At 36.4% G+C, this 25,687-nt stretch overlaps 1 protein-coding gene across 1 annotated transcript in view; it reads right to left on the bottom strand.

Annotated features, from left to right (window-relative positions):
* Window positions 1-1,331: 1,331 nt before the first annotated feature.
* The window catches only part of LOC147032114 (protein FAM98A-like), a 34,085-nt gene continuing 9,729 nt past the window's right edge, over window positions 1,332-25,687 (bottom strand). The window contains exons 6-8 of the mRNA XM_085869436.1: window positions 2,906-3,022; window positions 2,575-2,742; window positions 1,332-2,408 (exon numbers count right to left, since the gene is read on the bottom strand). Coding sequence (XP_085725562.1) covers window positions 2,253-2,408; window positions 2,575-2,742; window positions 2,906-3,022 — 441 coding nt within the window. The 3' untranslated portion in view covers window positions 1,332-2,252. The remainder of the gene's footprint in view (window positions 2,409-2,574; window positions 2,743-2,905; window positions 3,023-25,687) is intronic.

The raw sequence follows: 25,687 nt of genomic DNA, 5'->3' as shown, positions 1-25,687 counted from the left end.
CTTCATTTGGCGGTATATGTGAGATGGCTGCCACGCTCAATGCGGACAAAACATGCATCACCTCATTTGAGTTGTAATCAAATTGTTACTTTTTCCCCTCAAAACGGTATCTCCATTTAATGATAGAAGATGCGTTGTTCAGTCTTCACATGTACATGAGGCCTTTAAAACGATCTGAGCAACGTGGAGAGGAAAAGATGGTGGAGATTTCTGGGCGGCCTCTAGAATGGGCGGCGCTTAGGACCCATAAACACAGACAGACAGACAGACAGACACAAACTCAGCTTTATATATTAGATTAATACGTGATGTTTATTTGCCTATTCCCCATGCAGTTGGAAGACGGGGTTTTGCAATCGCTCGTGTGTATTATGTCGGTCGAGGCAATAACGTTTTGATAATGAGTTTTTGTCATCAAATTTTCAACAAATCCATCATGATGAGAATATAGAGAACACCAATTACAATCGAGTCAAAATGCCAAAGGGCAAAGTCACAGTGAGTACTTTTCGCTTCGCGTGTTCGGGGTATTTATTTAAAAAAACAATTGATATTATGAATTAATGATATAGCACAATTAATATGTTGTGTTCATCAATTTGTTCCAGGGTACCAGCAATGATAACCACACCCCCCGTAATTATCGGGGACTTTCTTCCCAGTGGTTGTACTCTCCCCCAATGCAAGTCGTGGGCCAAATTCTCCCCATTCTTCCCTGCTGCCCGGATTCGTCAGGGCAGTGTGGTCATGGTCAGAATACCGATCGGTACCCATGGACTGACACTGTCCCTCTTGTCTGTCTCTCTAACTCTGTCGTGGCCCTTACTTCACGAAGGCAGGGAAACACCATTCTGGATGTGGGGGATCTTGGGGTTGCTCCTGGGAGAACGATTGGCTGTTTCCTTGCCGCTGGCTTGTTCGAGAGAACTGTCAGGAGCATTCCAACAACACCCTCCATGATTGATTGTTTTTTTACAGGAAAGGGTGAAATAGGGGGGGGGAGAGAACAACTAAAAACTGCTTTATGGTTCCCATCGTGTGCTGCCTTTTTGGCTGCTGGTTGCATCATTGGTTAGGGGCGCAGCTAGGCCGCTGATGCAGTATATTGGCCCCTATTACCAGTATATTGGTGCTCATTTCGCCGACCTCAGAAGGATGACAGGCTGAATCAACCCCCTGGTGTTAATTCAGTGGAAAACGGGGCTCAAACTCAGGACCCTAGGATCCCAAGCCAGCCACCCTAACCGCAAAGCCAACACCAGGCTATTGCTTTATGGTGATTCATAATAATAGTTCTTGCATACAAAAGTAACGATTTCTTCAATGTGAAATGTTTTCCATTTGAACTATTTATTTTTGCAACCAAATTTTTTTTCAAGACAATCAAAAATGAAACAAAATGATGGGATAGGTGTTTACATAGGGACTGCCGACAAATCGTACTTTTACGTGACAAGCATAAACGTTAACCGTGGTTCAAAATTGAAATATTTTTTAAACAATCGTAGCCAAGTGGGGAATATCAACGCAACCCAATGGTTGCGAATTTCATCACACATCAGATATAGAATGGCAGGGGAGAAAATATTCTGAAATAACGAAAGAGCTGAGCCCACCGCGCATAGAGCATCACCAAAATGTCTGCAGACATTTACACGAGTTGCACGATAGGCCTCGCGGCTCCACAAGCGATCAAATCTCTCACCAAGGTTTAGCAACTTAAAAAGGTACCACCTAATCACTACTCTGCCATAATACAATTTGCTTTCATGCTATGCAGGCTCGTTAAAACAATGACTAATAATTAATACCACATTAAAAAATACTGTTTTTCTCATACCGTCGAGTGACAAATGACACATTTTTGTTTCTGATTAAAGAAAGACGAGGAAAATCTACTCGGAGAAAACAATAAGGGAGAGAAAACTCTCCAAGGTGGCAACAATGATGCGCTGCCTTTACAGAAATGCAAAAATATCAACAAAGCAACTCTTTAAAATAATTTGACCACCTATGATAGAAAAAGAAAACTGGACTCGTATTGACCCACTTACACTGTACAAGCTGTCGAAGTACTCAGATTGCTGGATTTCAGTTGAAGGGAGTATGGTTTTCCCCTCACTCAGGATTTGTGGAAAACACTGAAAGCACCTGTTCAATCCCATCAGCCTGTGTAGTAAAAATGTGCCAAAGAGAACAATCCAGCTTGAACAAAAAACCACCATTTGCTTCTCGCTCGGACTTGCCGACCCTCACCACCTGTTCTGCCGGCGTCGCTGCCTACGACCCCTGCCGTACCCACAATCTTGAATGTTGGTTTGACGCTTCTGCCAAGGTGGCATTTCTGGCTGTGGGGCGTCTATCTCTCTTGGACGCCCCCCACGATCGGGAACATTTCCAATAATCACCTGCAGATCCAGAAAATACCTTAAGTCGCTTGCGGGCTGAGGAGGTAATTGAAATGTGAAGCGATACATGGGTCATCAAAACTGACTGGGGATGAGAGTAGGGAAAGTGAAATATGGGGTTTGCACAGCAAATCGTACGATGTAACATGGTGGGGTAAAATCCTACCTTGTGGATTCTGCTGCCGGTGCCACGCTGTACATTTGATCCACTAGCTTTCACAATGCGTGAGAGGTCTTCACGAGCAGCGAGGAGGTGAGCTAGTGAGACTCTTGACCTGTCTGACAGGTTGCGCCTCAGGGGCAAGTAGGCCTCAGCTATTGCATCAACATTGACCTACAAAGCACAAGGGAAACCAAGTGAGCACAATAGAACATGCAACAAAACGGCATTTAGTCCATGTCCATGTTGAACTCCCAATCTTGTATTTGTAAGCAATGCAGATGAAGCAGAAATACCAATGGTATGTGCAAGACTCACCTCGTGCCATTCAGTTTACCTTTGCAAGTTCTGACCAACCAAATGATTGCATGGTGACATCAAGTCTTTTCAACAGCATGCTCCTCCTCAGTTCGTACTCTGACAGTAGATTCTCATTCAAGACCTCCAGCTTCCGCTGCCACCAGTGTGAGAAAATGCGATGAAATGATTCTCAACTCAAACGTGAAATTTCCAACATCACCAGACTTTCAACTCACAAAACCAAACCTTGGTAAATGGAAAATTCTAATACCACCAAACCCAAGTGCCGTTGCTCGTCGTCCTTTTCGGAAAATCGCAATTGACATTTAACAAAGCTAATCCTCAAATCTTCAAACTTCTTCAATTTAAAATTTCTCACCCTCATGATATTCAAATTTACTTTGTTTATTTTATCATCATAAACAAAGGAAGAGTTTTGGTGTCAGCCGTCCCGTGTTGATCAAGTTATATTGGGCAGTGATAGAGAGTGTCCTGACACTGTCTTTCACTCTCTGATACGGCATGACCGATCCCAACTCAATAGGATAGTAAAGACTGGTTGTAAAATTATTGGGTGTGATATACCTACCATTGAAAGCCTGTACTCCAGTCGAGTAGTGAAAAGAGCGAAAGCCATCGTCCGAGATGAGTTCCACCCAGCGCATGACATTTTTAAACTTCTACGCTTGGGTAAAGGTTATCGTTACATTAAGGCCAATTCTAATCGTTTGCACAACAGCAATGTGCAACCTCAATGAATCAGTGTCTAAAGGTTTTGGGAGCATCTTTAAAAAAAAAATTGTTGGGGGGGGTGGGGGGGAACAAATGCTAGCATATGGGACTCCCAGTTTCACCCCCCATCCAAGGGATGGCACACACATTGATGAATCTCCCTGCCTGTGAAACACCGGTGTGACAGTATATAGCTGGTTCACGATTCAAACCCAGGATGGACAGCTTAGACACAAGTATACATACCTCTAGGTCATCCTGTGAGCACTATCTTTGCTTATTATATAACTGAGCAAAGTCTTAAAAAAACAAATACTCAAACCAAAAATATAGAAAAAAAGAAAAAAAAACACACCAGCATTTTATACACCAAATTTCACCTACCCCCTCCCCCTCCCGTTTTCACAAATTGAAATGGTAAACTGTTCAAATTATCCTAGAAATGAAGAGTTTGGAAAGGGCACCAGCACAGGTACGTACCGATTGTGAATAGGTGCCGAAGGATCCATCATGTCCCCAAATGCATCGTCCCACTTATCGTGTTGGGTTGGCGGCTCGTTGAGCATGCAAAGATCAGCTGAAGTCTTCACGAACAGGTTGGACAGGCCAGTCATTTGGCTAGAATTGGTGAGGACAAGATTTTGGAATTTGTTCCAGCGTGCCGGCGATAACTCACCTTCACTTTGGGATAGACACAAGGGGATATTCAACAATTACCCGATAATGTTAGCTGGTGGGTTCCCAGCTCGTCCCACCTGACAGAAGGCTCAATCGTTGATGGATGCCCTTCTCATGAAGCACCAGTTTGACGGTTTTTATTCGAGTGAGAAGGTGAACACAAGTGTGCTACTGTGCCATCTTGTCAGACTAACCACACAATGGGCACTTCCATGGCAGTCTTCCCAGGATCAGAAAATAGTCGTCAGTCTCGCATTTTCTGAAACAAATTTCCGCACCTGCGGCAGCCAAGTGCCACGTGCGATTCCCACACGCATGCCATCCGTATGCCGCTCATGTTATCTGTTTTTAGCTAAAACACACGTATAATGAGGGACCTCGCACAAATATAATTGAGGATGAAAGAAAGCACAAATGATTAAAGGTATTCCAGCAATCTGTGTGTGTGTTTGTGTGTGTGTGTGTGTGTGTGTGTGTGTGTGTGTGTGTGACCGCTGTTTCTCGACAACCACTGGTCCGATCTAATTGAAACTTGCCAGGTATATTGCTGAGGACCTGAGTATGTGCGTTTTCAAGGTTTGATATTAATCGGACAAGTGGTTCCCAAATTATGGCCATTTATTTACCAACCAATGACAAGACATTACTGCGTAGGCGTGGCCGATGGGGAAGAGATCCTCAGCCGCGTTCCCCATTACGGGTTACAACGTACGGACTTCCGGATAGTGATGACTTACTGTATTCTAATAATTTCTCGATTTCTTATGCGCATTTATAGAACACAATGCCTCAATCCAGTCGTCGTTTACGAGAGCGAAGGAATGGCCTGTGTTGTTTGAAAGTTTTTTTTATTTTTTTTGACACGTTTTTTTCTTTTTACTCTCTTCTCTTTTCTTTGTGTTTTTCCTTGCGATGACATTGCGAAAAGGCAAAATACGTTGGCGCTCATTGAATAATTGGCTATTAAAACTAAATTGCGATTAATCGTAACTGCGATATGCGAACTTCCGGACTTCCGGATAGTGACGACTTACTGCATTCTTTCTCGATTTTTTTTCTCGGTTTATCGACTTACTGTATTCTTTCTTTCTTTCTCGATTTCTGTACTTTCTCGATTTTCTTAAACACAATGCCCCAATCGAGTCATCGTTTACGACAGCAAAGGAACGAAGCTGCACGTCGTGCACGCGCAATGGAATCTGACTAAGCATGAGCTGCTCGCTTGACACGCGACTCTACGCACGTGAGTAGGGTAAGAATACTGATTCTGGCTCACTTTTCCCCATGTAAATGAATGGGGGATTTTCAGCGATTCCCTTTTTTTTCCCTAAAAATAAACCCCCTTTTCATCCCAAGGTATATTTATTTGTCTCCCCTTTTAACCTGGAGGTTGAACCTCATTGAATTGAACACCTGGGGGTTGAACAGCTCACTCATTGAACCTATAAAGATTTGTTCATTCTCAAATTCCTTCAATAGTTTAATTTTCTTTGCACAATAATCCCCATCTAAAATATTGACAAACAAAACATTTGAATCTTTATATTTTTTAAGATACCCCTTTTGTGCCATTACGAAATGATAAACTTCTCTTAATGCTCTTGTTTGACCACCTCCTGAGCCACAGGTTATTTTTTGTTAAGCCCCGCCCACTTTTGCTAAGCCCCGCCCACTTTCCACAAGGTATTCAATAAGCCCCGCCCACTTTTGTTAAGCCCCGCCCACTTTGCACAAGGTATTCAATAAGCCCCGCCCACTTTTCTTTAAGCCCCGCCCACTTTTGCTAAGCTCCACCCACTTTTCGTGAGGTATTTTTTCTAAGCCACGCCCACTTTTTCTAAGCCCCGCCCACTTTGCTAAGCTCCGCCCACTTTTCATGAGGTATTTTTTCTAAGCCACGCCCACTTTTCCTAAGCCCCGCCTACTTTTGCTAAGCCCCGCCCACTCTTACATCATTTCCAGTTCATCTCTGACTCACAAAGAAATCACTAGAAAATTACAGGATGTTATGGTTTTGAAAAATTTCCCAATGAAGGCTTGCCTCGGCTTGCCCAGGGAATTTCCAAAGGAAACCACACCCACCAGTCTTTCCCTATAAAAGCTTCAAGCCCAGGCTCCATTTTAAACATTTGTTTTTGCTGGCAATGGTGTGCTGTGTGCTTGCCTGGAACTCTCTGTCTTGTATGGAACTAAACCTTCAAGTTGATGAACTGGATTCAAACCTCTTATCTGTTGAGGTAAGATTTTTATTTTCCTATTTTCAAACTTTGATTGAAGCATACTCATTTAATAATTAAATAACTTAATTAATACATTATTATTTTCTCTCACAGGAAATTGTATCTGAAATACAAAATGAAAATACTGCTTTTGCTACAACTTGGGGGAAAATTGTTGGCTTGGTTGAAGACCTTATGAGCGACCAAGACCTTGAGTGGGATGACTTTGGGGTTCCTTGGAACTCTCTGACTTGTATGGAACTAAACCTTCAAGTTGATGAACTGGATTCAAACCTCTTATCCATTGAGGTAAGATTTTTATTTTCCTATTTTCAAACTTTGATTGAAGCATACTCATTTAATAATTAAATAACTTAATTAATACATTATTATTTTCTCTCACAGGAAATTGTATCTGAAATACAAAATGAAAATACTGCTTTTGCTACAACTTGGGGCGAAATTGTTGGCTTGGTTGAAGACCTTATGAGCGACCAAGACCCACAGAACGAGTTCGTCCTTGATGACCCAACCAAAGAGTTATACCTTGGAGACCAGCAAAATCCTGAAAAAGAGTTTTACAGCAATAGTACTCATTGTGAGTTATCAAGACAATACCCACTGAACAAGTTATACGTTGATGAGCCAGAATACAAGTTTTACCTTGGAGACTCACAAATTTTGAAAAAATCAGTAAATGAGTTCTGCCTTGATGGTTTAAATAACTACCTTGGAGACTCAGGAAAAGGGTTCTGCCAAGATGGTTCTAAATATGGGAACTACCTTGGAGACTCACAAATTTTGAAAAAATCAGTAAATGAGTTCTGCCTTGATGGTTTAAATAACTACCTTGGAGACTTGGAAAGTTGGGTTTATTTTGAAGACTTGAAATGCTACCACTCTTTGGGATTTAAACCTATCAAGAAAGTTCTTACTCCCTCTTTCTATGTCATCAAACCTGAAAGCCTTAAAAGACAGAATTGGAAGAAGAGAAAAAAAAAAAAACATAAAATATATATATATATATAGGTGGAAATCTCATTTTGAAAAAGACATTGTGTTGGGTGAGGATTGAGTTGGGGTTGAGATTTTGAATGTGAGGGTTGGGGTTGAGATTTTGAATGAGGGTTGGGACACACACACACACACACACACACACACACACACACACACACACACACACACACACACACACACACACACACACACACACACACACACACACACACACACACACACACACACACACACACACACACACACACACACACACACACACACATCAACAAACAAAAGTTAAGCCTTGACTATTCAGTTGAGGATTCTGTGTTTGGGGTTCACAGATCTAAGAACGTCCACCCCTTGACACACATTATATACTGTTATACACCTCGGACTTGGCCCTCGAGTGTCCACAACGGTGTATAGTAGGAGGGAGTGAAGCGCCAACCTATTGCTCCCATTGCACACACACACACACAAACAAAAGTTAAACCTTGACTATTCAGTTGAGGATTCTGTGTTTGGGGTTCACAGATCTAAGAACGTCTCCCTTGACACACATTATATACTGTAATACACCTTGGACTTGTCCCTCTAGTGTCCACAAAGGTGTATTATCTGCTTAGTTTTGTCTTTTGTAATTCCTGTGAATAAAATGAACCTAAAATCTCTTTCCCTTCCAAATCATATATTTTATAAGTCCAAGGAACCGTATCTATTACATCAACAATTTTAAAAAGTTCTTTCGTCCATCGTTCAGTAAAACCCTTTTCAAAATGAGATTTCCACCTATATATTCTTACGATATCACCAACTTTGAACTTAGGTTTTCTGACATTAATCTCTTTTTCATATTTTAATTTTGTAAATGTTTCTGATGGTTTCATATTTGTTGACGTGTGAATTGTGTCATTATACTTATCCACAATATCCTGAATAAAAGATGACCATTGTTGTGAACCGAGTTGTGTGAATTTTTTATATAGTCTCTCTTTTAAGGTACGATTAAAACGTTCAACAACAACTGCCTTCCCTTCATTAAAGGTACTGTATAATGTAATACTGTTATTTTTTAGAAAATTCATAAATGTCTTGTTATAAAACTCTCTACCCTCATCAGTCCACAATTTTTTAGGTTTTCTCTTACTTTTATTAAATATCTGTTGAAAAGCTAACATAAGAGTATTACCTGTTTTGTTTTTTTAAAGGGACAACCCACGCATATCTACTCCTCAAATCAATAACGGTTAAAGCATACTTGTACCCCTTATCATTATTGAGTTCAATCAAATCAGCAGACCAGATATAATCAACTTCCTTGGAATAAACTTTCCTTCTCTGAAACTTTGTGAATATTGGTTTATGTAATTCATCAGCTAATTGCTCTTCAGTCTTAATGGCATCATTAGAGCCTATAAGTTTTTTGAATTTCCAAGTCCAAGTTTCAATTTAGCACTAATCATCTTCTTCACGATGAACCTATCAACTTTTTCTCTCAAGGTTGGATTTTGTATCAGAGACAAATTATACAACATTTCTCTATCGGCTTCATGCTTTTCTTCCAACGTTGTGGTATTCCCATAATCAATATCGTGTCTCATGCACACTTCATCAACTCTATTGATTGGTTGACTCCAGGATTTAGGATTGTCTGCCTCATCTAATCTTTTATCCAAGTTTGTGCCTGGACCACAGAAAGAATACCCTGGAAGATGTAATTCCCCTGGTATTCCAGTAGTTGTAAATTTACTTCCTGATAAAAACTTTTGTATATCTCCTCCGAGTTTGTGTTTGGAGATGAATTGATTTTTTTTTGAACCACACACCAAACATATACCTTTTTGTATAACCCTGTTATTTTTACTTTTAATATATGAAATATTTTTAGTATTAGTTTTCTTTTTACATTTGAGACAATAACTCATTTATTTATGAGAAAAATTCCTGCAGAGTGCAAAAACCTTTTTAGTTTCCAACATGCACATTTGAATCTTAATTTTTAAAACATAAAGAATCCTTAGAAATGCCTCCACTCTCTCCTCCATTTATTTAAGAAAAAAAAAAAATGAAAAACTTGAATTAAAATCCATATCTTGTCGATGCTAATAGTCTTGTCGAAAGTATTGCAAATAGACTTGTCAATTCTTTGTTTTCCTCCTCGGTGGGTTTAGTTATTTTCTGTAATACCACCAATCTTTTTTGAATCTCACTGGTTTCCATATTTTGATATTTATTCATTCTCTCTCTTTCCTCCCTCTCTCTCTTCTCTCTTTCCTCCTCTCTCTTCTCCTTTTCCTCCTTCTCTTTCTTCTCCCTCTCTCTCTTCTCTCTTTCCTCCCTCTCTCTATTCTCTCTTTCCTCCTTCTCTCTCTTCTCCTTTTCCTCCTTCTCTTTCTTCTCCCTCTCCTCCTTCTCCTTTTCCTCCTCTTCCCTCTCTTCTTCAACTCCTTCCTCATCCCTTACTATCCTTGAATCGCTTACACCCCATAGAATATTACACATATATTCATCAGGATTTCTTGTTATTCCTGTATCCAAAATAATTTTTTTTACAACAGGAAACCAATAAAATTTCTTTTGAATTTCTAAAAGAGCCTTACCTTTTCTTAACCTTATAATTTTTTCATTATTTAACATTCTAATTAAATCTAAAGTTGTCGGTTTATCAACATCAGCATAATGCCAATCTTTTATTGAAAATACCTCATTCTTATGTTGTAGAACATATTTATTAAAATAACGAATACCCTTTTCTTGAAGGTATGCTTGGACACAGAAATGATAATTTTCTTGAAGCCTTCTTGCTGTCATTTATGTATTAGAAATATATGTTAGAATAATATTATGGCACGAAACACCTCCCCATCTTCCCATAGTTAAATCATTTTGTATTTCCTTACTTATTATATATAATCCTGTTTTTTCTGTTTTCATGAGATAAACAAGGGCAAAACCATTATTATATTTACCCTTATTAAATTCTTTTATTTGTTGTTTACTAATCGTGGCTCCACAAAACTCATTCTCGATACCAAGTGCATAATATTCTTCCTTACGAGACTGATTTAATTGTTCCAGGTCTTCGAGGTTAATTTTAAATGACCAATTATACCCTAAATCATTCATATCATACCCCCATTGTTCTATTTTCATACAAACGATACGCCCTTCTTTATAAAAATTTATTTTAATTCGAACTGTGAATTCTGTATGACCTGGAGATAATATCAACACTTCTGTATCTTTGGAATACACAGCCGTTTTATTTAAGTATATATATTGTGATAAATCGCTTAATCTCACCAAGTCATTCGCGTCAGTCGGGCTTGGATAATTTTTTAATTTATAAGCATTTTTCATGTTAATATTTTTGTTTATATTATATTTATGTCGTTCAGCCTGTGCCTTTGTATAATAATTTGATAAATCAATATCCAGTTCTTGAGATACACCAAAGATTGAACCATCTTTACCAACATAAGTCATTTATATTAGATTAAAAATAATATCATAAAATTTTTTATTTTTGTTGAGTTGAAATAACACATATAGACATAATTGACCACAACACTTGGAATTTAATTCTTGGACTTGAAATGTTTGATAAACACCATTCTGTAAGAATTTTATGACTTCAACAGGTGGTGGAAGACCAAAACTATCAAAATAATATTTGTCTTGACTATTAAAAATACAAACCCAATGAGAACCGTTCCCATCATTATCTTCCAAGTTCATAATAATATTCTTTGTATGTTTCGGCACATTTGTTAATTCATCTCTCATACAAATAACCACATTATGAATTTTTAATTTCTTACAATATTTGGCAAGTTGTAAATTTGATGTTGTATTCTTTCCAAATTCTTTCAACCACTCATCAATGCTCATTTATTTATTAGAAAGATATAATCCATTACCTCTTTTTGTTAATTTTACACCTGCTTGTGCTATAGAAGAAAGCATATCTCCAACTAACAATCTCGCTTTATCAGGCAGACCTTCAAGTTTTTCAGCAAAATCTACAATTACACCACTTCCACTAATTTGTTTCTCCAACTCTTTGTTATGTCTTTCCAATTCTTTTTGAGCCTGGAGTTGAGCCTTCCTTTCGTTGGCAGTTTTCACCGCTGTTGAAATACCACCCGTCAATGCTCCAACCGCACTTAAACCAGCAAATAAAGGAATTAGAAATGGGAGAAATCCTCCACTCGTCTCTCTTATTGAATATTTTTTCAACATTGGTTTTGTCATTTTAATTTTAAGTGAGCCAGTGTCATTCAAGATTTTAACCTGTTCTCTTGTGAGCAAAACATCAATTCTTACTGCTCCTTTTCTCTGAATTGTATTAACGTTAATCGTACAAGGCTTTTGATTTTGAACACAAGATAATAGTTTATGAAGATTGATTTGATTAACATATACCCCAGTTGGTACTTTGCCACTCATTTATTTAACAAAAAATTATGTGAGACTAATCATCACACCATTATCTGTATTAATCTGCAATTCTGTTTCTTCCAAAAGCAAACAATATGTATCAACTTCTTCACTCTCTCCTCTTTCAATGTATAGGGAAGTATCCACTCGATTAGACTTTATAGTTTCCTTTTGAGCGCTCAGGTCAAACACATAGATTGTATACAAACTTTTAAATGCTGTCATATCCAAAATAGGTTCTTTATTTCCATTACTTTCACACACCTTTTGGTAAGACTTGTATGCTTCAGCAAAATCATTTTTTTCCCAATTAATTTCCAATCTATCTCGTGGATAAAATGTTCCATCTAGAGAAACGCGAAGTTGTTTCACCTTAGCATTATCACTCAATGCATTATTCTTATCAGTCGCAGTATCACCATCTGGCTTTTTAAAAATCATCCACAGATATCGTGGCTTTCCTTCCAGAACACCCAAATTCCACGTGTAAGTAGTTTGGTTGAGTTTAACGTGTTGACATCTTCTTTTGAGGTATGATACACTGAGTGGTTTCTTTGAGTTAAGTCTTCGATTCAACATCTCTTCTGTTTTAAGATTAGGAGTATATTCACTGATATACCAACTCATCTCCTCAATTACAAATTTATTCTGTTCACCAAAAGCACTACCAACACCAAAAAGCAATCTATTTTCATTATCATTCCTTTGTAGTTGAAATCTAATTTTAAGACCATACAGAACTTTATCATAATCACAAAATCCAAATATACCTTTAAGAGGAACTGCCACAGTAAAACTATTTTCTGCTTTTGTATCATCATTATACATTACTTTCCTTTGAATATATCCAGGGTCTGTGTTTGTTCCCGTTGACATATCAGGAATAAAACCTTCGACAGACCCCTTTCCCATTCTATCACTGAATGTATAGAGTGTAAATTTCATCATTTCAGATACAGCAGAGACATAATCAACCGCTTCAACTTCTTGTGTTCCAATATACAATCGCACACTATCAAACATTTTCCAGAAGAAATCATTTACTAGTGTAGCGTTTGTGTTATTCCCAGCCTTAGTGAATTTAAATTTACACAACAAGAAACTTTCGGAGAGATTCAAATAGGTTTGTTGATTATTTATTTCAAAACTTTTTGTACCATTTGTATTCCAGTCTGTTCCAGTTATTGCATTTCCCTTGAAGTAATCTTCTTTTTTAGTGGAGTTTGAGATAATAATAGTATCATCCAAATCATAGATACTATCAATTGCTTCCATACTTGTATTTATTTAGGAAAAAAGATGTTAAAACTTTTGAAACCCTGATCCAAGTATTTGAATTATTTTCTGTCGTTCTTGGGGGGACAACTGAGTTTTGCCTTTCTTAATTTCTTTTATTGCTTGTAATTTATGAGATTCCTTCTGAGCATCTTTTATACTCTTTACAGCACCTGCTACATTTCCCACAGCAGAAGCAGTTGAACCAATTAGGTCTTTATGTTTAAGAATAGTTGAACCAATACCCATGAGAGTATCAATTATCCCATCTCCTCTAAATTGATGTCCGACACCCCTTTGTCTCTTAGGTTTATAGTATCCTCTACCAAGATACATACCTTCACCCTTGTAGTACGGGGAAAGGAACATCCCATCCCCTGTAATTATTTTATATTTTCCCAACTCGTGTTTCCTCACAATAACCATCGTATTTATTTATTGGAAAACTTCACGTAGGTGAATTCTGATGGATATAACTTCTTCATTAAAAGAAATCACACGATTATCTTGGTCGGTTATCCTAAAATTTACTCTGTGTATGGTTTTTCCTGACACAGGTAGATAAACCAAATTTTTAGGTTCCATATTGAATTTAGAACCAATTGGGGTTGAGTATGCGCTGAATGAAAATATTGTATTTGTTTTTTTTCCATCATTATAAGCACCATCAATCAAATCACAGTGAATTAACACCGAATTTATTCCTGAGGATATTTGAATGACATTATCACTGTAAAACGTCCCATTAGTTTCAATCTTTTTTGAGGAGAAACCCAATAACTCTCTAAATGAATTATCAATTGTGAAATCAACCTTGTAGTTATTTTTAACTTTAATCGTTGATTTTGAAGTATGTTTTTGAATGTTTATAACAATATTTTTTGGTTCATCACCCTGTTCTTTCATAAGACGAGCAATTTCGGAAGATATTTGAGAAATCTCGTATGCTCCGGGTGAGACTGTTATCGTTTTGTATCCACTTCCCGGATTATAACTAAACTTGTCATTTTTCTCGGTTATATTAAATAAGGTATTATAAGTTTCCATGGACAATAAAGATGCCTCATATTCATTTGTTGTGTCAAGTTGTAGTGGGTATGGGAATGAAGATGTGTGGTCGCTTGTTGTGAAATTAAAACTCAGGATTGTGCTTCTCATCTTATTTAATATGAGATAAAATGTCTTTATATTGAGATTTATTAATTATTTTCATGTTTATCAACTGGTCTAAAATGGCTGATGCTTCATTAAAACAATTGTCATTTCCAGCCTTCTTACTGCCTAACAACAATAACAGTCTATTAACTAATTGCGATGGGTCATTTGGAAGAAAACTAATACCTGAACCAAGGATACTTAAAGCCTGAATAATGTGTTTCTCCTTCTCATTCTTCCTACTTTTACCAGAAAGAATAACCTTATAATTTAGAGTGTTCAGCAAATCAAGATATACTCTATCATCATTATTTTCCATATCCAATGGTTTATCAATATACTTTGATTCATCCCTCACAGTTGAACCTTGTCTTCCATCTTTTGTGAGAAGAAACATTAATCTCGGAGTTAGTTTAACAGGGGGTTGAGCAGAACTTAAGAACCTTAATTCATCATTAAATATCAATACCTTTTCTTGAACAAGATGAAATATTGCTGGTTGTTCTGTTGGAATGAGTCCTGCTTTGGTTTTTGAATCCGCTGAATATTCATTGTTTTGAACAGCATTCACAATATAATCAGGGGGTTGATTAATCTCTTTCAGTTGTTGAAATAAACCTTCATCATATTCTAATTCTCCAATATGCTCTAATTCTTCCTCCGTCATTTGACTGAAATCTTTTAACATTTGGAGCTTTCTGGGAGTATATTCTACTGTGGGAACTGTGGAAACATCTTTCATTTTTCTTGGGAAGTTTTTAAAAGTGGTTTAAAAAATTTCTCTTGTTTTCTTTCAAATACTTCTTCGCCCGTTAGTTTCTGTCTGCGTTTCTTCTTTATGTCTTCCTGCTGTTTTACAACTTTTGAAACCAACTCTTGATGTTCCTTAAATCTTCTTGCTCTTTCTTTTGTATCCATTTATTTATTGTAAAATATCATTTAATGAATTGTAAAGATTAACAGGGAAATTTTCCTTTTCTTCATCATTCAAGTAGATGTGTTCAAATAAATCCTTTTCTTTAAATATTTCATCAAATTCTTTATTAACATTAATGCGAGTTGTAATTTCTTCTTCACTAATCCTTGCATCTCTGCTTTTCATACGTTTGCGTTGAGTTTCTTCATCAACATCAAAACCGAATGATAAAATCTTCACCCCGCTCAGATATTTAATAATCTGTCTCGTTCCTTCTGGATTAGTTTCTAATATCCCAACACCACCAGATTTTAGTTTCCTTAACTCACTCTTACAATGTGAATATTTTGTTGTACCAAGAGAAACCTCCTCAAATATTTGTCCTTCATTCCTCAATCGCATATATTCCTCCACTGAAATATAGTGATAATCTTCACCTTTTACTTCTCCAGGTCTTATTGCTCTAGTTGTTGTTGACACAATCCGTATCACGGGGTGTTTTTTAAGTAAATTTACAATATTCTCATTTGTACTACACAAGAACCTTGATTTATGAAAGTTTTTTCCAGAAGCAGATTTACCCACAAGATTTATAATAATAGTTGTCATTTATATATGTAATTGTTTATAAAACAAAAAATATATCCCTTAATATCTCATCTTGTTTCACAACAATATATTTATATTTTTCAGTCGTGTGCTTCATGTAATCCTCAAATTTCTTTTTACTACATAATGTAGAACAATTATCTCTCCAAAAATTATTGATATCTATTGAATTTAACTTGAATAAAATAAAAGTATTAGCATTGTTTCTGATGGAACGACGAGGAAGTTGAAAGTACGATTGACTAAGATAAATACAATTACAAGAAGAATGTCTCCCTCTTGTGTAGTAGCTGTCCATTACCGTTTGGTTTCTCTCATTAACACAATCATCAAAGATAACGAGGTTCTTTTTTGATTTATCCAAATCTTGGGAGACGGTATATCATCCGTATTATCACTAAGAATACAAGTTATAGGATTTGATTTCTTTTTACATCTCTGTGTATCACAAAATAGTTGAATTATATCTTCAATGTTACAATCATTTAGGTTTTTTTGACGTTTAAATAAACCGATTATATCTTCTTTTTGAAGACCAGCATTAAAACCTTGTGAGAGTAGTTGATACTCTGGTTGAAAACTCGACTTTGTGAAAATTATTAAATTATCATAATCTAAAAAGTTGGGAGTGAGGAGCATTTTTAAAAGTAAGCAGGTTTTTCCACATCCACTTGAACCAACTATGAGACATCTTAATGAATTTGGGAGATTTTTATGGTTGTTAAATTTTATCTTATTTTCCCAAATAGGTAAAAAATCATTCATTTATATATTTAGAAAACAAGTTATTTAATTTATTATTGGCTTTTTTAGAAACTCTATATTTTATCCTAAGTTCAGGTTTAATTTCAAGATAATCCATTATTTTATTTATACAATATCTTGTGTTGATATTTCCCTGAAAATTACATCCATGAATAATATATAACAACAAAACCTTTGAACATTTCTCTTATACGTTCAGTTTCATCCCTTGTAAGGAAAGGTGTGTTATCACCCTCATACTTTACATTCATTTCTCTAATCAATCTTGTAAAGTAATTCATTTTTGGTGTAAATCTAAAAGAATTATTTTCCTTTTTATATTTTTTATTATCATTAATTAGAAGATAATCACAGAATATACATTGTTTATAGGCTTTTGACTCTGTGTTTAATCCCCCTCTTTCACACGCAGGACAATTCTCAAATTTGTCATATGAAGAATCAGGAAAGTCTAGCATATTTATAAAGTAAAACTTTACTTAAACTGAAATTCATCTATACTTTCAGTTGTATATTACCATCGATATCGATATACTTTTTTTCATTATCAGATTCAACGACAACATTTTTTATATTAAAGGTAATTTTAAAATTATTGTTAACTACTATTGAACGAAATGTCATTTCACCTGATATATTAACATCCTTTATTTCATCAGGATTTACATCTTTAGGGTTGTTGAAAAAAATACAAATTTCTCCTTGCATATTACAGATGGTCTTATCTTTTCTTTCTAAAGCTTCATCCATAAGGTTTTTGTTCTTTGATACTTTTTCTTGTTTCATTGCTTTTTCTAGTTTTGAATATATTACTAGAAGGAGAGGAGAAACTTTTGTTAGAGATACTTTAATTGATGTTCTACCAGGTATACTAAAAGCCCTTCCACTGAAGGAAATTGAAGAACTCATATTATTTACCATAATAGTTTTTATCCAATAGTTGTTATATTTATCTTTGTTCAATTTTACATCCTTGACATATTTCTCAGTATCTTTAACAGATGAAGAGATTGATTGAAACTTGTCTTTTGTGTCTTGAAACATTGTATTTATTAAGTGAAAAAGTTGGAGGATAAAATGTTTTTAAGCACAGATTCACCTATAAATTAAACGAAATTTTCATCAAGAAAATTTTAGTTTAAGCAAAGTTTTATTCTATAAATATTGTGAATACAACGTACTGCGATGTTTGTAATCACGAATATAAACATTATAGAAAACACCTCCGAACCAACAAACACACATTTAATCTATTTCATCAAATATCTCCTCTTGAGTTGGAAAGAAAACATTGTGATATCTGTTCAAAGGATGTTTTGAAGAGTAGTTATAATAAACATCTTCAATCACAAAAACACAAGAAAAATGAGTTTAAAGTAAAGGGAGACTATTATATTGAAAACACTGATGGGGCATTTAAAGGGCATATAAAAATAAGGATTTTTCAATTTGGAGAACCCGGTCCATCATCAATAGCTGAATCAATTGAAATAGTGAAACCCGATGTTGAAAAATTTATTAAAAAGACATTAAAAGAAATGAAAACTTTAAAGTTTTATATGGGAGTGAAAATGAATATGAAAAGACAAGATGAAGAACATACTCCTTATATGAGAACAGGTCTTCATTTTATAACATCATTTCAAGATTTTTTGAATAGTGGGGTTTATGAAGAACTATCAAGACAAGAGGAGGATGTTGATAATACAGTGGTAGGAAGTGGATTCAATATTAAAAAATCATCTTTTTAGATATACACATTCTAAAATCAAACCCTCTTAAAGCTTCTTCTTATATTGAATTACCAAAAGAAATAAAACTAAAGAAGGCAGTTGTTAATATTAAGAACAATGATAATAAATGTTTTCTCTGGTCTGTTCTTGCTCACTTTCATCCACCAAAATGTAATTCAGAAAGAGTAAAACAATATATGAAATATGAGAATACCTTGGACATTAAAGATTTTAAATTCCCAATGCCACTAACAGATATTCCTAAATTTGAGAAAAAGAATAATCTTTCTATTAATGTATATGGATTAACGGATACAAACAAAGTTCAAATATTAAAAAATTTCAAACAACTATAAAAATGAAGAAACACACATTGACCTTTTATATTTTAGTGTTGGAAAGAATTCACATTACACATACATCAATAATTTATCAAGATTAATCTCTTCTCAGGTATTCAGAACAGCAAACAAAATATATCCTTGTAAGCGATGTCTTAATTCATTTCATACAAAAGAACGATTAGAACAACATTCAAAATATTGTAGTAATCATAAATCAGCTGTAATTACAATGCCTAAACCTGGTGAAAAGATTTCTTTTGAAGATTATAATAAATCTATCATGCACCCATTTGTGATATACGCTGATTTTGAATGTATCCTTAAAAAGATAAATACTGCTTCTCCTAATCCAAAAGAACCATATACAAATAAATATCAAAAACATATTCCTTGTGGTTTCTGTTATTATATCAAATCATCTGTTGGAGAAAAGTATAACAAACTTGAATATTATCGTGGAAAAAATGCTTCACAAGAGTTTGTAAAACGATTAGAAAAGGATTGTATAAGACTCACTAAATTAATGAAAGAAACAAATGAACCGATGAAATTAACCAAAGAAGAAAAATTAGAATTTAGAATGAACAATATCTGTCATATTTGTGAGGGGGAAATTAAGGAGTCTAAAGTTAGAGACCATTGTCATCTTACTGGTAAATATAGAGGTCCCGCTCATTCCTGTTGTAATCTTAATTATAAATTACCTTCTTTTATTCCAGTCTTTCTTCACAACAGCGCCAACTATGATACACATCTATTTATAAATGAACTTTCAAAAACACCAGGGAATATTTCTGCCATAACAAACACAAGTCAAAAGTATATTTCATTTTCAAAAATGATATTCACAAAACCTTTAACTCCTATTAGGTTTCTAGATTCTTACAAGTTTATGGGAACACCACTAGCCTACCTCGCATCAAATCTAAGCTCCACGGACTCTTTTCCAAATCTTAATTCATTCTTTCCAAAAGAGGAAATTCTCACTAAAGAGGAAATTCAGATTAAAGAGAGAATTCAAAGTAAAGAGGAAACTCTAATTAATGAAGAAATTCTAACTGAAGATGAAATTCTAATTATAAAGAAAATTCGAACAATGAATGAAATTCTAACTAAAGAGGAAATTCAGATTAAAGATGAAATTCTGATTAAAGAAGGAATTCTTACGAGAGAGGAAATTCAAACAAGGAATGAAATTCAAAGTAAAGAGAAAATTCTTACAAGTAAGGGAATTTATCCTTATGATTATATGGATTCATTTATGAGATTTAAAGAAACACAACTTCCTTCAAAAGAAAGTTTCTATAATAACCTTTATGAAGAAGAGATAAGTGATAAGGAATATAAACACGCACAAGAAATATGGAAAATATTTAAGATAAAGAACCTTGGAGAATATCATGATTTATATCTAAAAACAGATGTTTTATTGTTAGCTGATGTGTTTGAGGCTTTTCGAACACTCTGTCATAATAAAAATTGTTATGGATTAGATCCTGCCCACTATTTCACAGCTCCTGGTTTAGCTTGGAGTGCAATGTTGAAAATGACAAAACAAGATATAGATTTAATCAGTGATGTTGATATGCTTTTGATGATTGAGAAGTCCAAGAGTGGTGGAATATCACAAGTATGTTCAAAAAGATATGCGAAAGCAAATAATAAATATCTCCCAAATTATGATAGTGAAAAAGATAGTAATTATTTGATGTATTTTGATGCTAATAATTTGTATGGATGGGCAATGTCTCAATCTCTGCCTTATGGTAAATTAGAGTGGGTGGAAGAAAAGGATTATGAAAAGGCTTTGATGAATATTGTTATTTCTTCTCAAGAGGAATTGAATGACGAAGAAGAAGGTTATTATTTTGAAGTTGATTTGAGGTACCCGAGTGTTCTTCATAATAAGCATAAAGACCTTCCTTTTGCATGTGAGAAAGAAACCCCAAAGAAAGAATGGTTCAGTGATTATCATAAAAGTTTTAATATTAAAGGCAAATCAACAGAAAAGTTATTAACAACATTCTATGATAAAGAGGGATATGTTTTGCATCAGAGAAGCTTAAAACAGTTTTTGAGAGAAGGATTGAGAGTAGCTAAAATTCATAGAGTTTTAAAATTTAAACAAAGTCCTTGGGTGAAAAAGTATATTCAATTCAATACAGATATGAGAGCAAATACAAAAGTAAAATTTGAAGGGGACTTTTATAAATTAATGAATAATGCTGTATTTGGAAAGACTATGGAAAATGTTAGAAACAGGCAAAACATTAGATTCGCAACATCTTGGAAAGAAGCTTCGAGATTGATAAATAAACCAAGTTTTGAGACAGAAGAGGTTTTTTCAGAGAACTTTTCTGCAATTCATATGAAAAAGGAAAGTATTGTAATGGATAAACCAATTTATATTGGAACAGCAGTTCTTGATTTATCAAAGATATTGATGTATGATTATTTGTATAATGACTTAAAGAAAGAGTATGGTGAAAATGTTTCATTGTTGTATATGGACACTGATAGATTTATCCTAGATATAAAAACTGATGATGTTTATGAAGATATGAAGAAAAATATTGGAGTATATGATACAAGTAATTTCAGCAAGAAGAGTGAGTTATTTTCCAAAAAGAATGAAAAGGTTATTGGTAAGTTTAAGGATGAGTTGGGTGGAAAAGTAATGAGTGAGTTTATTGGATTGAGAGCAAAGGCATATGCTTATAAGTATGGTGAACAGATTGATAAGAGGTTAAAGGGAATAAAGAAATATGTAATAAAGAAATCAATAACTTTTAGAAATTATTATAATTGTTTGATGAATAAGAAAGAAGAATATAGGAAAATGAATACAATAAGAAGTTATAAACATAACATATATAGTGAAGAAGTAAATAAAAAGGCATTATGAGCCTTTGATGATAAGAGATTTATTTTAGATAATGGAATAGATTGTGTTCCATATGGATATTGTATGATAGAGTGAATAGAATAGATTGTGTTTTAACGATGGGAAGATGGGTTAGGGTTTTTTAAGGGCTACCGCCGCGTTTTTTCACAATATATAAATGGTTAAACCAAGTATTAATCAAACTAAAGAGTGGAGAAAATCTCAGTCTTGGTATATAAATGGAAAACATAATGAATGTGAAAAATATCAAATAAGTCTTATTGAAAAAATAACTAAAACAAAGGTAAATAAAACAAATAAGCGAATCAATTTAAAAACTAGTAAGTTAGAGGATGTAAAGAAAAAAATGAATATCCTTGAATGGACTGAAAACTTTGATGGTTATCAATTGAACAATGAAAAAACAATTTACTATAATCTCAAAATGATATGTGGCTCAGGAGGTGGCCAGATGAGAGCATTAAGAGAAGTTTATCATTTCGTAATGGCACAAAAAGGGTATCTTCAAAAATATAAAGATTCAAATGTTTTGTTTGTCAATATTTTAGATGGGGATTATTGTGCAAAGAAAATTAAACTATTGAAGGAATTTGAGAATGAACAAATCTTTATAGGTTCAATGAGTGAGCTGTTCAACCCCCAGGTGTTCAATTCAATGAGGTTCAACCTCCAGGTTAAAAGGGGAGACAAATAAATATACCTTGGGATAAAAAGGGGGTTTATTTTTAGGGGAAAAAAAAGGGAATCGCTGAAAATCCCCCATTCATTTACATGGGGAAAAGTGAGCCAGAATCAGTATTCTTACCCTACTCACGTGACAAGGCATTGTGCAGCTGAAAACGAATGCCAACAATGTTGAATGCTTTAGATTGAACACAGTGCAGGAAGGAAAGATGTGGTGTGGGGGCAGTAGCTCTTGTCTTCGACTATTTTGTTTAAAATGTTTGGATGACATTTTAAATATTGCAGGAACATTGTGCGATTACTTGATACAGCTCACAGACCTCGTGAACAGGACAGGCAACGACAAAAGCATTTTGCCAAAATGTTCATCGTATTTTAAATCAGTGGGTTCCTTACATAAAAATGCAGTTAAGCATCTCACCTGCGCATCATTTTTACACTTTTACACTTTCAGAGACCTCCGTTTTTCTGATAGTACTATCAGAAACTTTAGGCGTAAGCATTGAGGGGGAGAGGGTGGAAGGGAGAGAATGGACGAGGTTGCGGCCACCCTGGGCACAGGTTGTGCAGGGACATAGAAGCTCGGCTCATCAAAAGTAATAAAAAAAATAATTAAATCAGTGGGTAAAATTAGTACAAGCCTGAATCGATGATTTAAAAAAAGAACGGTTAATCAGTTATCAAAGGCTAACAATGTTATCCTGAGGACAAAAATAATGATCTGGGAATAGTTTCACTTTGGGGAAAAGTTTTTGTCCAAGGCTTGAATCGCAGCTAAAAATGTGTGTCATGTTCAGTGGACCAAGTTGAGAAGTCTGTCTATTTTTTTTTTCTCGAGCGAGTTGTGTGAATGATGAAGGTGACCAAGAGTGATACATTACCCAATACTCATGACTCATAATAATGTACTAATATTTCCTTGGCCCAGATGAAACATCTCTCTCAGATGCCTCTCTGAGGAGCACGGCGTTTGCTTGGTAAGCTCCGCATGTGTAACTCAAACGGAGGGGACACTTCGGAGAAGTATTGAAGAGAGACGTCCATGGGGCTTCATTAGCGGAACCGCGGGTGCAAGTCTGACCGCGGACGCCACTAACCATCGCCACTCCACCGCTGAGCTCATCAGTGACTGTGACCATCAATCCAGTTAGTTTAATAATGTAAAAACGGTATTTCATTTCGGGGGGTGGGGGGGATGTGGGACAAAGTTGAAGTTGACCCATTCTTTAGCTTACGGTCGATCATTTAAGGCTGCCAAAAAGCAGAATTGCCTATCAAAAAGACAGGATGATGGGTCTCTGGCGAACAGAATGGTTGTACATAGTTCTGATTTTCAAATGAATGATTTGAAACAACGCTGGCAACGTCATTTTGTCAAACTACATTATCAACCACAAAGTTGCATCTGAATCGGCCTCCAAGTATCCTCGCCCTACACTAATTCTTCCCTACATCCATTATTTCTCCCTCAACCTGAGTGTTGGTGTGCCCCCCCCACCCCACACCAAATGCCAAACCCCCCCTTCTACTGTTCATTTTTTTTGTTTTGTCTCGATCTGTTCTGTGTTATAGCTCTTACACAAGCTCCGACAATGTATACAAACAAAGAAAAATAATCTTAAAACTAGAGCTGCACTCAGTAGAGCGCATACCTCCACCAGGCTGAACAGTTTACATTTTGCATGCCACCGACAGGCCGGATCTGGATCCGGACCTGGACCAAAACTTAAATGTGTTTGACATCAAAAGGCAAATTAATCATTGGCCTCATGGTGATTACTTTTCGCCTGCAGGCCGACGGCAGCCTGACCCAACATCCCAACATCCCAATATAGACTTTATAGCAGCCTTTGTTGGCCTCAAAACAAATGTCAAGGCCAGCGTGTGGTAGCCTACAATCTTGCCCCGATTCTAAAATACCTTCACTCAATATTTGGAACCTCTCAGTGCTAAGGTTCAGCCGTGGAAGAATAGGGTACAAATGCCCAAACGCACAAGAAAACGCACAAACACTCGAACACATTTATAATACAAGGTCAGGTCAGGTATGGGAGCATGTGCCAGAACAGCGCGTCGCTGCGTCCATTTTCGCCGGTCATCCAGGGGCCTCAGTCTGGCCTTCCCTCAGGCAGATGCCAGGCCCATCCCCATCTCCTTGAGATGCTGGTCAACCTGCCACAACCACGAGGCACGTGGTCGGCCCATTGGCCTCCACCACTAACGAGACTCCCTCGCTGAGAGAATCTGGTGAGCAGGATCAGCATCAGGAAAACGAGCCACATGTCCATACAGCCGCGGCTGACGCTCACGGACAATGCAGATAACAAATCTCATCCGAGTCTCGCTCAACAACCGCTCGTTGGACACAAAATCTGACCAGCGATAGCCAAGGATTGTCCGAAGAGACCTGGTACCAAAGGAATTAAGTCTCCGTCTCAGATCCTTGGTCAGAGTCCAAGTCTCGCATCTATAGAGCAAGACTGGAAGCACCAACGACCTGAAGACTCGGACTTTCGTTCTCCCGCACAGGTACCGGCAGCGCCACACCCCATGATCCAGTGAATCCATGACACTTCAGGCCCGACCCAGACATATATTGACCTCTGACGCACAGCCAGCAGAGACATGAATATCACTGCCAATGTAAGTGAATCTCTCCACGACCTCAACATCCTCACCACAAACAGACACAGACAGGACAGCAGCATCCAAGATGTCAATGAAAGCCTGGATCTTAGTTTTGACCCAAGAAACCCATTATCCCAGCGGCTCAGACTCCTCATTCAGCACCTCGAGGGCCCCCAAAAGGATATCTAAAGTCTCCGCAAAGATGATTGCATCATCTGCGAAATCAAGGTCCGAGATCTTGACATTCCCAAACGATGCACCGCAGCTTGATCTTTCCGACATCCTCCCTAAAATCCAGTCCATACTAGTGCTGAAAGTGTGGGGCAAGTACACACCCCTGACGAACTCCAGTAACAACTGGAAAGAAGTCAGAGATGGTACCACCACACTTAACAGCACTCTCAGTACCAGAGTAGAGTTCAGACATCAGATCGATCTGTTTTGGTGGCACCCCACGAAGACCAACAATCCTCCAGAGGGCATCCCGATTCACTGAATCGAAGGCTTTACAGAGATCAACATAGGCTGCAAGCAGCCCCTGCCGAAACTCTCGTCTGTGTTCGGTGAGGACACGAATGGCAAGGATACGGTCAATCGTTGACATCTTTGGTGTGAAGCCTGACTGCTCTGGACGCTGGTGCTCAAGCAGATGGTGGCGAACCCCATCAAGAATTATCCGAGCAAAGACCTTGCCCGGCACTGAGAGCAGCGTCACCCCTCGGTAGTTGTTGCAG

This window comes from Eptatretus burgeri, chromosome 2 (genome assembly GCF_056783735.1).
Source record: "Eptatretus burgeri isolate ZD-2024b chromosome 2, Ebu_testis_v1, whole genome shotgun sequence".
Lineage (NCBI taxonomy): Eukaryota > Metazoa > Chordata > Myxini > Myxiniformes > Myxinidae > Eptatretus > Eptatretus burgeri.
The sequence above is the reverse complement of the archived record's forward strand: the minus strand, read 5'-3'. Positions and strand labels throughout refer to the sequence as shown.